Raw genomic sequence first — 13,857 nt, forward strand, 5'->3', positions numbered from 1 at the left:
TCTTCCAGCACCTCGCTGGTGGGACACGGAGCCCTATCCCCATTTCACAGTCAGGAACACAGAGGCGCCGAGCTGTTTTGCATGTTTTCTGGGGTGATGAAGGGAGACACCCGGGCATGGGGAACGGCTCTGAGCCAGCTGGATGGGCTGCGGCAGGGCTATTAATATCGGGGCGGCCAGGGGGAGTAGGGGAGAATGTGCTGAGCCGGGAAACCCCGACACTACCCCGGCTGCAACTCAATCCCCAGGGCACTCCTGGCCCCGCCGCCAGTGGGCGGGGCTCCGGCAGGAGGGGAGGGGCCTCCAGGGTGGGCGGGTCAATCGCGCTGCGAAGTCATCCGGGCTCCAGCGCCGCGGGATTCCAAGCGCCCCACGGCTGGTCCGTCGGTCCAATCAACTCGCCGCGTCGGCCGGCCGTTCCCTTAGGGTCTGAGCCTTCGCCTCACCCCTTCCGAGCTTCTATTGGCCGTGGCAGACGTCCGTCTGCCGCTATCTCCGCCCCAATACGGAAGCGGCCTAGTCCCCCGGCTCCGACAGCTGGGTGTCCAGGCCATGGGGCAGCCCTGGGCGGCTGGGAGCGCGGACGGGGCGCCCGCGCGGCTGCCTCTCGTGCTCACCGCGCTGTGGGCCGCGGCCGTGGGCCTGGAGCTGGCTTACGTGCTGGTGCTCGGTCCCGGGCCGCCCCCGCTGGGACCCCTGGCCCGGGCCTTGCAGCTGGCGTTGGCCGCCTTCCAGCTGCTCAACCTGCTGGGCAACGTGGGGCTCTTCCTGCGCTCGGATCCCAGCATCCGGGGCGTGATGCTGGCCGGCCGCGGTCTGGGCCAGGGCTGGGCGTGAGTGGGGTGCGGGATCCGGGGGGAGAAGTGGGCGCCTTAGACAGTGGGGAGGGGCCCCAAGACCTCAGATGGTAGAAGCGGGTTACATTAGGATTCAGGTTGTTAGAGCCAGAAATTTTTTTAGAACCTGGGATGGAAGAGCTATAATTGAGTGTTATTCACTCACAAATACTTATCGGGCACCTACTAGGTGCAAGGTATTGTTACAGGGACGAAGGGTACAATAGAACAGATTCCTGATACGGAGCTAATTTGAGGGGGGCAGATGAGAAACTAGAGGAACAGTAAGTAAGCAAATCATATAGAAGCTAGAAGGTGATAGTAGTTTGGAAACAAGAAGTAGAGCAGGGTAAAGGGGTTGCAAGTTTCAGTATTGAATAGGTGGTTAGGCCGGGCGCGTTGGCTCACGCCTGTAATCCCAGCACTTTGGGAGGCCGAGGCCGGCGGATCACTTAAGGTCAGAAGTTTACCAGCCTAGCCAACGTGGTGAAACCCTGTCTCTACTAAAAATACAAAAAAATTAGCCGAGCGTGGTGACGCATGCCTGTAATCCCAGCTACTTGGGAGGCTGAGGTAAGAGAATTGTTTGAACCTGGGAGGCAGAGGTTGCAGTGAGCTGAGATCCAGCCACTGCACTCCAGCCTGAGCGACAGAGCAAGACTCCATCTCAAATAAATAAATACATAAATACATAAATAAATAGGTGGTAAATTCTCATCACAAAAATATAAGTGTTTGAGGTAATGGCTATCCTAATTAGCTTGATTATTCCAAGTTGTACTGATAAATGATGACATCGCTTGGTATCCCATAAGTATATACAACTGGAATTTGTCAATTTATAATTAGAAAATAAAAATTACACCAAGTACGGCTCTACACACAAATTTTATGCCAGGCACAGGCTTTCGCCTGTAGTCCCAGCTACCCGAGAAGCTGAGGCTGTAGTGTGCTATGATCACACCTGTGAACAGCCACTACACTCCAGCCTCGGTAATGTAGCAAGACTCTGTCTCTAAAATTTTTTTAAAATTAATTTTAAAAATAATATAAATAAATACATGGTCAAGATAGACCTCATAGAGGAGGAGGCATTTGAGCAAAAAACTTGGAGGGGGTGGCGGGGGTTAGCCATGTGGGAATCTGAGGGAAGGGTGTTCCAGGCAGAGGGAACTAGTGGTGCAAAGGCTCTGAATCAGTTGTGTGCCTAGCATGTATGTTCCCAGAACAGCAAGGCCAGTGTGGCTGTAGTGGAGTAAGAGAGGGGAAGAGATGTCACAGATGGAAGGATGTTGTAGGACACTGAAGGCTTTGCTTTTTACTAGAAATAAATTGGAGAACCACAGGAGGGTTTTAAGCAGAGGAGGGTCAGTTTGGTTGCTGGGGTGAGACTGTACGAGGAGGGGCAAAGATGGAATCAGAGACCAGTTGAGAGGCTATTGCAGTAATCCAGAGAGTTCCCGGTGACCTGGACAACGGGGTGACCGTGGAGGAAGGGAGAGATTTGCTGCTAGATGTCAGTGGCTTGAGAGAGGTCTCAGGACTGGGGACGTTAGGGCTGGAAGAGACCTCAGACTTGTAGTGCTAGAACTAGAAGGGCCGGGGACATCTTGTTTATCCTGCATTTACTTGTAAAGAAATTGAGGCTTAGCCAGGGTGAATGGCTGTTGCTGCTTCCTCAGGATGGGCTCTAGGGCTGCCCCGTGCACAGTATGGGGCACCTGAGCTGCTGGGGGAACTGACCCTGTGGTTCCTTCCTGCAGTTACTGCTACCAGTGCCAAAGCCAGGTGCCGCCACGCAGCGGACACTGCTCTGCCTGCCGCGTCTGCATCCTGCGTCGGGACCACCACTGCCGACTGCTGGGCCGCTGCGTGGGCTTCGGCAACTACCGGCCGTTCCTGTGCCTGCTGCTTCATGCTGCCGGCGTCCTGCTCCACATCTCCGTGCTGCTGGGACCTGCACTATCGGCCCTGCTGCGAGCCCACACGCCCCTCCACATGGCTGCCCTCCTGCTGCTTCCCTGGCTCATGCTGCTCACAGGTGGGGAGCCTGGGAGGCCTCTGCACAGAGGCAGGGGCCCTGGTATTGGGTTGGGGAGTACAGCCCATTCTGGTGGGAGACAGGCTTTCTGGCCTGGGGGACCCAGCCCCAGTGTCAGTGATGGCCAGAAAGGGCAGCTTGGTATTCACCCAGCGGGGGGCAGTACGGAAACTGGTGCGTTGAGGCAAGTGCAGTGGTCTGGCCAGGGAATCGGGAGATTCCGGGAGTTGCTGAGAAAGGAGAAAGACTCATGGGAGTCCCTGCGTGGCGGGATGTGGAAGCGCATTCTAGGGGCATTTCTAAATGCGAGAAGCAGTAGGAACAAAGGTTTGGAGGGTGGGCAGGGCATTGTGAGAATTAAGGCCAGATTGGTAGGGAGGCCTGGCGGGCGGGGTCCTGAGAACTGGTGTGAGGAGATGGCTCTTATTTGACTGGATAGTGGGAAGCCAGTGAAAGTGACAGGCAGGGGAAGGCCCAGTTATGGGAAGCTGGGGAGGGCAGACTTGGATCAGCAGGCTGCCTGAGATACCATGTTCTGGATGACACGTATGTCCTCTTCCCCCAACACATCTACAGGTAGAAGCCTTGCTGATCCTTTTTACTCTTTGTTCTCTACCCCCAGAATGCTTTGGCCTTTCTCGCCCCCATTCCTCCCTCCTGACCTTTTCATGGTTCCCTCTATCACTTTGATCTACAGTGAGGAACCTCTCCGGCTACTCCGAGTAGTCACTGTGCCTCCTTATCCTATCCAAGCCCAGCTTTGTGCATGGACCCCACCTACAGCCCAGGGGAGGCCTCTGGCAGTGGCCCACTGGGGTTATCAGAGTCTTCATCTGCCCACACCAGCTTCCCAACAGGTCCTCCTCTGCCCTCCTCAATGATCCCTCCCTCCATGAGTCCCAGCCCTCCAGCCGCACTGCCCTACCTCCTTGTGGTCAACACTCACTCCCCTCAGTCACGGAAGACTCTGGCTCCAGTCATAGACTCTCTCTCAGCCCTGGGCCCTGTGGAAATCAAGGGTGTCTGGATGTTTGCATGAACAGCCCCCTCAATGCCTGGATGGCGTAGCTCTTGGCCTCCTCCTTCATTTTTCTTTCCTTCGCCTCCTCCCATGTCCACACCCCAGTCCTGGTAAGAATCCAAAAATGAGTCACCCCTGAAACCACCCATCTCCCTCTTTCTGCTCCCCACCTCCTCTCCATCTTTTACTCCTCCAGGCCCTGGCACCTGCTCCATGAGCCCGCAGGCTCGTGGCCCTCACTGCCCGTCTGTGCCTCTCCACCTTCGCCACCGACGTCCAGCTCAGAGCTCATCCTTCCCACCATTCTCCTGCCAGCATCGCAAACTTCCTCCCTCATCTTCCTTCCACAGTGCCTTCCTGGCTTCTCTGTGTCTGCCTCTGGCTGCTGAAAGCCAAAGGCACTGGCAGTCTGTGGCATGTTGGTGCCATGCCATGTTCACAGCTGCTGACCTCAGCAGGACCTCGGCTATGCCTGGCCTTGCTGTTTGCTCGTAAGCTTGCTCCCTGAAGCGACAGCAGCTCAAACCTTCCCTGCTCTCCCACCCTCCTAACTCCGGCACTGAGAAAGTGAGACATCAGCTGGCACATCCCAAATTGTGTTGTCCTCAAATCCCCGAGCCCGGCTGACTGTTCCCAGCTTCTTGTGTTTGGTGCCTACCTCCCTGCTTGGAGGCCTCAGGCTGTGGCGTCTGCCTCTCCTGCAGGCCAGGCCCCCTCTGCCCTCCCGGTTAGCCACCTTGGACAAACCCTCCCTTGCCCTCATATCCTCCTCCAGCACTTGCCCTGCTCTAAGCTTCCTGAGGGACTTGCCCAGGCTCATGGCTGCTCATTCCCTGCCTGCTCCAGCCTGGCTTCTGCCACCACCACTCACCCAGGGATCCGTCTCCACACACTCCAGGACCCACTTGAGTTCTTGCTTTATGAGACCCTTTAGAGTCATGACGCTGCCAGCCCCCAGCCCCCGAGAAGTGTTCTCCGCCTGGCATCACTGATGGCTGGGACCTTGATGCGTTCGCCTTCCTTTCTGGTTGCCCTTTCTCATCTTTTATCTGATTCCTAAGAACCGATTTCCCCGTGCTCCTGTCTAGGCGCTGTTCCACCCTCACTGCGCACACTTTGGCAGGTCTAGCTGCGCCCACAGTCTCAGGGCTGCCTTGCACCCTCTACTCGCAGAACTGCTTGTCCAGCCTGGGCTTCTCCCTGTGCTTGCAGACCTGCAGACCGTCCACCTGCTTGTCTCACAGGTGCCTCTGGCCTGCCTCAGGACCTTCATACAGAATGGTTTTTGTTTTTGTTTGAAATGGAGTTTCGCTCTTGTTGCCTGGAGTGGAATGGTGCAATCACGGCTCACCGCAACCTCCGCCTTCCAGCTTCAAGTGATTCTCCTGCCTTGGCCTCCCAAGTAGCTGGGATTACAGGTGCACACCACCATGCCAGGCTAATTTTGTATTTTTGGTAGAGATGGGGTTTCACCATGTCGGCCAGGCTGGTCTCGAACTCCTGACCTCAGGTCATCTGCCCGCCTCAGCCTCCCAAAGTGTTGGGATTACAGGCGTGAGCCACCGTGGCCAGCCCAAACAATGTTTTATCCTTATTTTACAAAAACAGATGAAGTCTACTCTCTGAAGAAAAAAAAATGAAAAAAAAAATAGATGAAGTCCACTGCCCCTATCCTCTTAATAAGTTTGCATGGCATCCCCCACCCCCGACCCCCTGCCATGGGCTCTTTTTATTGAGGTGAAATTTATCATTTTAACTTTTTTTTTTTTTTTTTTGAGATGGAGTTTCGCTCGTTGCCCAGGCTGGAGTGTAATGGCGTGATATTGGCTCACCGCAACCTCTGCCTCCTGGGTTCAAGCGATTCTCCTGCCTCAGCCTCCTGAGTAGCTGGGATTACAGGCATGCGCCACCATGCCCGGCTAATTTTTTGTATTTTTAGTAGAGACGGGGTTTTTCCATGTTGGCCAGGCTGGTCTGGAACTCCTGACCTCAGGTGATCCACCTGCCTCAGCATCCCAAAGTGCTGGGATTACAGGTGTGAGCCACTGCACCTGGCCCGTTTTAACTACTTTAAAATGTACAATTCAGTGGCTTTTAGTACATTTATGATATAGTGCAACCATCACCACTGTCTAATTCCACAACATTTTCACCCTAAAAAGAAACCCCACACCCATTAGTGGTCCCTCCATGTTCCTTCCTAATCTCTTTAGCCCCTGGCGACCACTAATCTGTCTGTCTCTGTGGATTTGCCTATTCAGGATGTTTCACATAAGTGGGATGATAAACATGTGACCTTTGGTGCCTGGCTTCTCTCACTTAGCGTAACATTTCATGGCCTCTCGTAGTCTGTTAGTTCAGCAGGTACTTGTTGCTGACTGTGGGCCAAGATGGCACAGGATGCTGGCTTTTCTGTGGCGGCACACATTAAGTAGCTGAGAATGGCTTTTTTTTTTTTTTTTTTTTTTTTTTTTTTGAGACAGAGTCTCTCTCTGTCGCCCAGGCTGGAGTGCAGTGGCGCAATCTTGGCTCACTGCAACCTCCACCTCCCGGGTTCAAGCGATTATCCTGCCTCAGCCTCCTGAGTAGCTGAGATTACAGGCGTGCACAATCACGCCTGGCTAATTTTTGTATTTTTAGTAGAGATGGAGTTTCACCATGTTGGTCAGGCTGGTCTGGAACTCCTGACCTCATGATCCACCTGCCTGGGCCTCCCAAAGTGCTGGGATTACCAGCGTGAGCCACCATGCCCAGCCTTTTTTTTTTTTTTTTTTTTTTTTTTTTGAGATGGAGTCTCGCTTTGTTGCCCAGGCTGGAGTGCAGTGGTGCGATCTCAGCTCACTGCAACCTCCCCTCCCGGGTTCAAGCAATTCTCCTGCCTGAGCCCCTCAGCTTCCCAAGTAGCCAGGTTTACAGGCGCCTGCCACCATGTCTGGCTAATTTTTGTATTTTTTAGTAGAGACGGGGTTTCACCATGTTGTCCAGGCCGGTCTCGAATTCCTGACCTCAGGTAATCTACCTGCTTTGGCCTCCCAAAGTGCTGGGATTACGGGCGTGAGACGCCGCATCTAGCCAGGAATGGCCTCTTTAATGTCTGTGAGCTCCCCAAGGGCAGAGACACCCTCTAGTGCCTGGCATCGCCTCCAGGGCTGAGGAGGTGCTCACGAGTCTGTGATGCATGAATGAAGCCGTATCCCAAGCAGGGGGCTGTGTCTGCCCAGTTTACCAGTGTGTCCTTGTCACCCAGCACAGGCTGGCCAGCGAGTATCGACACAGGGTTTGATGAGTGGAGGAATGAGCCCTGCTTTGTGGTGGAGGGGCACGGGTGGACGGAGAGCTAGGCCCCACTGGCACTCCCTGATCCTCTCTGCTCTTTCATTGCAGGCAGAGTGTCTCTGGCACAGTTCGCCTTGGCCTTCGTGACGGACACGTGCGTGGCGGGTGCGCTGCTGTGTGGGGCTGGGCTGCTCTTCCATGGGATGCTGCTGCTGCGGGGCCAGACCACATGGGAGTGGGCTCGGGGCCAGCACTCCTATGACCTGGGTCCCTGCCACAACCTGCAGGCAGCCCTGGGGCCCCGCTGGGCCCTTGTCTGGCTCTGGCCCTTCCTGGCTTCCCCATTGCCTGGGGATGGGATCACCTTCCAGACCACAGCAGATGTGGGACACACAGCCTCCTGACTCCAGGAAGAGCCAGAACTGTACAGGGAGGAAGGGGTGAGAGGGGGACCCCACCCCTAGACTCAGGAAGGAAGTCGGGTTGGACCTTAACATCTGCATTGGACAACTCCACCCCTTCCTTGGCCTTGCACCTGCCTGCCTACACACCTACGTGTCTAGGGCTTGGGCCATGACTTAGGCAGAGGAGTGCAGAGGAGGGTCTGGCAGGGGGCTGCTCAGGCTGCCTAGCTGCCCCTTTGCCAGGTTAATAAAGCACTGACTTGCTTCTCAGCCTCCCTCCCATCTTTGCACAGTTTCTGGCCCCTCACTTTGTTGCTGGGGCTGTTTCTGGGTCCCTCTGTAGGGCCTGGAAACCACAGAATGCCTGAGGCTCTCAGGGATGGGGGCTCTACGTCCCCCAGCCTGGGTGAGTTGGGGGTGGGGTACCAGCAGGACAAGGCAGTATCCTACTGATCCAGGCTATGAGAATCCAAATGTTCTTTCCCAGGTTTGGCATTTTATAGTTAAAACATTTCTGCAACAGCAGTTTCATGGAACCTCTCTTAGCTAACCTGGCCCATGGGGCAGCAGTTACGCTCTGAGAATCCATGTGGTAAGATCATGGTGCGGCAAATGGAGGCAGGATTCGAACCCAGGTCTTTGTGCTTTTGCCTTTACCCTTGCACAGCTGGAGGAAATGAGTAGGAAAGAAATCAAGGTAAAGAAATGCGCTGGGGCTGTTTGGGCATCTGTGGAGGGTGGTGCTGAGAGGGCTAGGCCTGTACCTCTCTGGACTCTTCAAGAGCTGCTTGTTAAACGTTTCTGTGTAAATAGAGTCAACAGAGATCGCCATTTCCACATGGCAGGCTTAAACACATGAGTTCGTCTGTTTTCTCTTAGGGTCTCTCTAAGATGATAGTAAAGAAAACCAAAATATATACAAACGAAAAGAAAACAGGAGGGAACACAGTAGAACAAAGAGCCTGACCACATTTTCTTTTTTCTCACTCTGTCGCCAGGGCTGGAGTTCAGTGGCGCGATCTCGGCTCACTGCAACCTCCACCTCCTGGGTTCAAGTGATTCAGCCTCCCGAGTTGCTGGGATTACAAGCACCTGCCACCAGACCTGGCTAATTTTTTTTGTTTTTTGAGACGGAGTTTTGCTCTTGTTGCTCAGGCAGGAGTGCGATGACACGATCTCAGCTCACTGCAACTTCTGCCTCCTGGGTTCAAGTGATTCTCCTGCCTCAGCCTCTCGAGTAGCTGGGATTACAGGTGCCCGCCACCATGCCTGGCTAATTTTTGTATTTTTAGCAGAGACAGCGTTTCACCATGTTGGCCAGGCTGGTCTCAAACTCCTGACCTTGTGATCCACCTGCCTCGGCCTCCCAAAGTGCTGGAATTACAGGTGTGTGCCACTGCACCTGGGCATGCCCAGCTGATTTTTTTGTATTTTTAGTGTAGACAGGGTTTCACCATGTTGGTCAGGATGAACTTGAATTCCTGGCACCCGCCTCTACCTCCATCCCCCAAAGTGCTAGGATTACAGGTGTGAGCTACCATGCCTGGCTGACTTTTTTTTTTTTTTTTTTTTTTTTTTGAGACAGAGTCTTGCTCTGTCGCCAGGCTGGAGTGCAGTGGCATGATCTCAGCTCACTGCAAGCTCCGCCTTCCAGGTTCACCACGCCCAGCTAATTTTTTGTATTTTTAGTAGAGATGGGGTTTCACCGTGTTAGCCAGGATGGTCTTATCTCCTGACCTTGTGATCCACCCGTCTTGGCCTCCCAAAGCGCTGGGATTACAGGTGTGAGCCACCGCGCCTGGCCGCCTGGCTGACATTTTCAAAGATGGAAAGTGGATGGAGAATTAAGAGCTGAAATTATGTGTTCCCAAAAGGTGGGGCCAAGAGGCAAGTGGAATTACCTGTCAGAGCCTTGGAGAGGCTCAGGAACTCCACCAGGACCATGGAGGGTGAGGTGAGGTTTCAGCCAACAATGGGGACTGGTGGGAAGTCTACGTAAGGATCAGCAGGGTGCTGCTCCCCAGCGTCCCACCCACGCCATGCAGCCAGCAGCTACCCCTCTGGGTGGGGTGGAGTGGGGTGACGTGAGGATTATTTGAAGGATAAATGGAACCAGAGAAGCTTCGGGTCTTAGGGGTACTGGGGAGGGGTGGGTGAGGGGCTGAACCAATAAATGGGGTTAAGTGAAAGTTCATAGATACTGCTGGGAGGGTCCTCCCATGAAGGAACATGCTTGACCCCCAAGAACCTTCAGAGAAACCCACCCTCTGACAGGCTTTGCCCATGCAAAGCTGCTTGGGCTGGTTGTTTTTCTAAAAGGCATGCTCTGTTGCTATTTTTTAGTGACAGTAGGAACTTGGTGTGCCTGGCACTTTGGCTGAACAGATGCATTAGCAGACTCACCTTGTCCCGTTTCATCCCTTGCCCTCCACAATTTCTTATTTTCTTTCTCTTTTTTTTTTTGAGACGGAGTTTCACTCTTGTTACCCAGGCTGGAGTGCAATGGTGCGATCTCGGCTCACCGAAACCTCCGCCTCCCAGAACAAGCGATTCTCCTGCCACAGCCTCCCGGTAGCTGGGATTATAGGCATGTGTCACCATGCCTGGCTAATTTTTTTGTATTTTTAGTAGAGACGGGGTTTCTCCATGTTGGTCAGGCTGGTCTGGAACTCCTGACCTCAGGTGATCCACCTGCCTCGGCCTCCCAAAGTGTTAGGATTACAGGTGTAAGCCACCATGCCCGGCCCACAATATCTTATTTTCATGTTTTTTGTTTTGTTTTGTTTTGTTTTTCAAGATAGAGCCTCGTTCTGTTGCCCAAGCTGGAGTGCAGTGGCGTGATCTTGGCTCACTGCAACCTTTGCCTCCTGGGTTCAAGTGATTCTCCTGCCCTAGCCTTCCGAGTAGCTGGGATTGCAGGCAGCCACCATCACGCCCTGCTAATTTTTGTATTTTTGTAGAGATAGGGTTTCACCATATTGGTCAGGCTGGTCTTGTACTCCTGACCTCAGGTGATCTGCCCACCTTGGCCTCCCAAAGTGCTGGAATCACAGGCGTGAGCCACTGTGCCTGGACTCATGTTTGTTTGTTTGTTGTTTTAATTAGTGAGTAGCTACTAGAACACATTTATAAAATTCAGAGGAAACAACAGCCCCCACTGCATTTGAGAAGGTTACCATTTCCTTCGAAGTTCCTGCTGTTGCCCCTCCCTGGTGGGGGAGACACGGTCCTGTTTCAGTCATTCCATTGCTTTGCTTTATAGTTTTATTAATGTGTTTGTGTTGGCTTTGCATGTTTTCAAATGTATGAATGAAATCATGCTGAGTTTATTCTTTTACAGTTTGCCTTTTCACTTGATTATGTTGCTGAGATGTATCTGGATTACTGTGTGTAGCTGTATGGCATTTCTTTTCCCTGATGCATAGTGATCCACTGAAATACCACAATTAATTTTTCTTTTTGGTTCCACTGGTCATTTTTTCTGTCCCTGTGCCCTTTGGGAGTCATCTCCTAAGCTCTAGTCTTGGCCCTTGCTCTTCTATGTAACCTTGAGAATCAGCTTGTCAAATTCCCCCAAAAAACCCCTTGAGATGGAGAATGGAATCCAGTTGAATCTATAGATCAGTCTGGATAAAATCAGCATCTATGTAAAATTGAATTTTCCCATTCATGAGCAGGGTTTATTTTTCCACTCCATGTTTTCAATAAAGTTGTATAGCTTTTCCCATAAAGATCATGCCTTTTTAAATTGTATTAATTCTTAAGTATCTGATATTTTATGCTATTATACATGCACTATCAAAATAGACTGTGAGCCGGGGCAACATAGTGAGACCCTGTCTCTACAAAATACAAAATTAGTGGAGGCTGGGCACTGTGGCTCATACCTGTAATCCCATACTTTGGGAGGCTGAGGCAGGAGGATCACTTGAGGCCTGGAGTTTGAGACAAGCCTGGACAACAAAGCGAGACCCTGTGTCATTAAAAAAAAAAAAAGCCTTGTGTGGTGGTGCGTCTATAGTGTGGGGGATGGGGTGGGCTGAGGTGAGAGGATGGCTTGAGCTCAGCAGGTCGAGGCTGCAGTGAGCTGTGATTGTGCTACTGCACTCCAGTCTGGGTGACAAGAGCTAGACTCTGTCTCAAAAAAAACCAAAACCAAAACCAAAACAAAATTTCTGTCCAGGCCAGGCGCGGTGGCTCACTCCTGTAATCCCAGTGCTTTGGGAGGCTAAGGCAGGCAGACCACCCAAGGTCAGGAGTTCAAGGCCAGCTTGGCCAACATGGCGAAACCCCATCTCTACTAAAAATACAAAAATTAGCCAGGTGCAGTGGTGCATGCCTATAATCCCAGCTACTCGGGAGGCTGATGCAGAATAATCGCTTGAGCTTGGGAGGCAGAGGTTGCAGTGAGCCAAGATCGCGCCAGCACACTCCAGCCTGGGCGAGAGAGGGAGACTCTGTCTCAAAAACAAACAAACATCCCCTAAAAAACACTTGTGTCCAATAAACCTAAAACTTTTTTATTGAGATGGGGTCTCTGTTACCCAGGCTGAAGTGCAGTGGCGCGATCATGGCTCTCTGCAGCCTCCACCTCCTGAGCTCAATCAATCCTTCTACCTCAGCCTCCCAAGTAGCTGGGACTAGAGGCATGCACCACCACGCCTGGCTAATTTTTTTATTTTTTGTAGAGACAGTTTCACCATGTTGCCCAGGCTGATCTTGAACTCCTGGGCTCAACTGACCCTCTTGCCTAGGCCTCCCAAAGTGCTGGGATTATAGGTGTGAGCCACCATGCCCAGCCCTTTTAAATTTTTATACCTATTAATTTTCTTGCCCATCTAGATGTATGGGTGAGACTACTATATAATGTGGAGTGCAGGTAGCAGACACCCTTGTTTCTCACCTTAGAGGTAATAAGTTCAATATTTCACCATTAAATGTTTGTTATAGTTTTTTTTTTTTTAATTACTGGGCAGCCCTCATGTCAAATATTTTTATTATTATTATTTTTTGAGATGGAGTTTCACTCTTGTTGCCCAGGCTGGAGTGCAGTGGCGTGATCTCAGCTCAGTGCAATCTCCGCCTCCCAGGTTCAAGTGATTCTCCTACCTCAGCTTCCCAAGTAGCTGGCATCACAGGTGCATGCCACCATGTCCAGTTAATTTTTGTAATTTTATAATTTTGGGGCTTAACTGGAGTTCTAGAGAGAATAGAAAAAACAAAGGCAGGGGGGTGGGAATCACCCACAAAACAACGGCAGTATAGTTTCCTGGAGCTGAAGGATGCACATCTCCACCCACAGCACAGCAAATGATAGGAACACATGGTGGCCGGGCGTGGTGGCTCACGCCTGTGATCCCAGCACTTTGGGAGGCCGAGGCAGGCGGATCACAAGGTCAGGAGATCAAGACCATCCTGGCTAACACAGTGAAACCCTGTCTCTACTAAAAATACAAAAAATTAACCAGGCGTGGTGGCGGGTGCCTGTAATCCCAGCTACTGGGAGGCTGAGGCAGGAGAATGGCGTGAACCTGGGAGGCGGAGCTTGCAGTGAGCTGAGATGGCGCTACTGCATTCCAGCCTGGGCGACAGCGAGACTCCGTCTCAATAAATAAATAAATAAATAAAAATAAATAAAATGAATAAATAAAAAAATCTTTAAAAACTCTTAACGACTTTTTTTTTTTTGATAGGGACAGGGTCTCACCATGTTGCACAGGCTGGTCTCCAGCTTATGGGTTCAAGTGATCCTCCTGCCTTGGCCTCTCAAAGGGCTGGGATTACAAGTGTTAACCACTATACCTGGCCTCTAATGACTTTTTTTTTTCTTTTCTTTTGAGACAGAGTTTTGCTTTTTTTTTTTTTTGAGACAGAGTTTTGCTCTTGCCCAGGCTAGAGTGGTGCAGTGGCGCAGTCTTGGTTCACTGCAACCTCTGCCTTCCTGTTTCAAGCAATTCTCCTGCTTCAGCCTCCCAAGTAGCTGGGATTACAGGCACCTGCCACCATGCCCAGCTAGTTTTTGTATTTTTAGTAGAGATGGGTTTTCACCATGTTGGCCAGGCTGGTCTCAAACTCCTGGCCTTGTGATCTGCCCACCTCAGCCTCCCAAAGTGCTGGGATTATAGGTGTGAGCCACGGCGCCCGGCCTTCTGGCCACAACTTTTAAAAGAAGATATTTGAGGATATGTTTCACCAAATGAGGGTGAACTGAGAAATAGGAAGCCACTGGGCCCAGGAATCAGGATCTAGCCCAGGAGAAAGGCAAAGGGAATTTACCTG

At 51.9% G+C, this 13,857-nt stretch overlaps 2 protein-coding genes across 3 annotated transcripts in view; both read left to right on the plus strand.

Annotated features, from left to right (window-relative positions):
• The window catches only part of MRPL11 (mitochondrial ribosomal protein L11), a 242,991-nt gene that overhangs the window by 121,974 nt on the left and 107,160 nt on the right, over nt 1-13,857 (plus strand). The window lies entirely within an intron of this gene.
• Nucleotides 320-7,848, plus strand: ZDHHC24 (zinc finger DHHC-type containing 24). Of its 2 annotated transcripts, XM_050756760.1 has the most exons (3): nt 320-833; nt 2,600-2,877; nt 7,283-7,848. In XM_050756760.1, the coding sequence occupies exons 1-3, from the start codon at nt 553-555 to the stop codon at nt 7,576-7,578; spliced, it is 855 nt and encodes a 284-aa protein (XP_050612717.1). In that variant the 5' UTR covers nt 320-552; the 3' UTR covers nt 7,579-7,848. The 2 variants fall into 2 exon arrangements, with proteins under 2 accessions (XP_050612717.1, XP_050612716.1); XM_050756759.1 differs by lacking the exon at nt 7,283-7,848 and having other exon boundaries at nt 2,600-5,707.

This window comes from Macaca thibetana, chromosome 14 (assembly GCF_024542745.1).
Source record: "Macaca thibetana thibetana isolate TM-01 chromosome 14, ASM2454274v1, whole genome shotgun sequence".
In the NCBI taxonomy this organism is placed as follows: Eukaryota; Metazoa; Chordata; class Mammalia; order Primates; family Cercopithecidae; genus Macaca; species Macaca thibetana.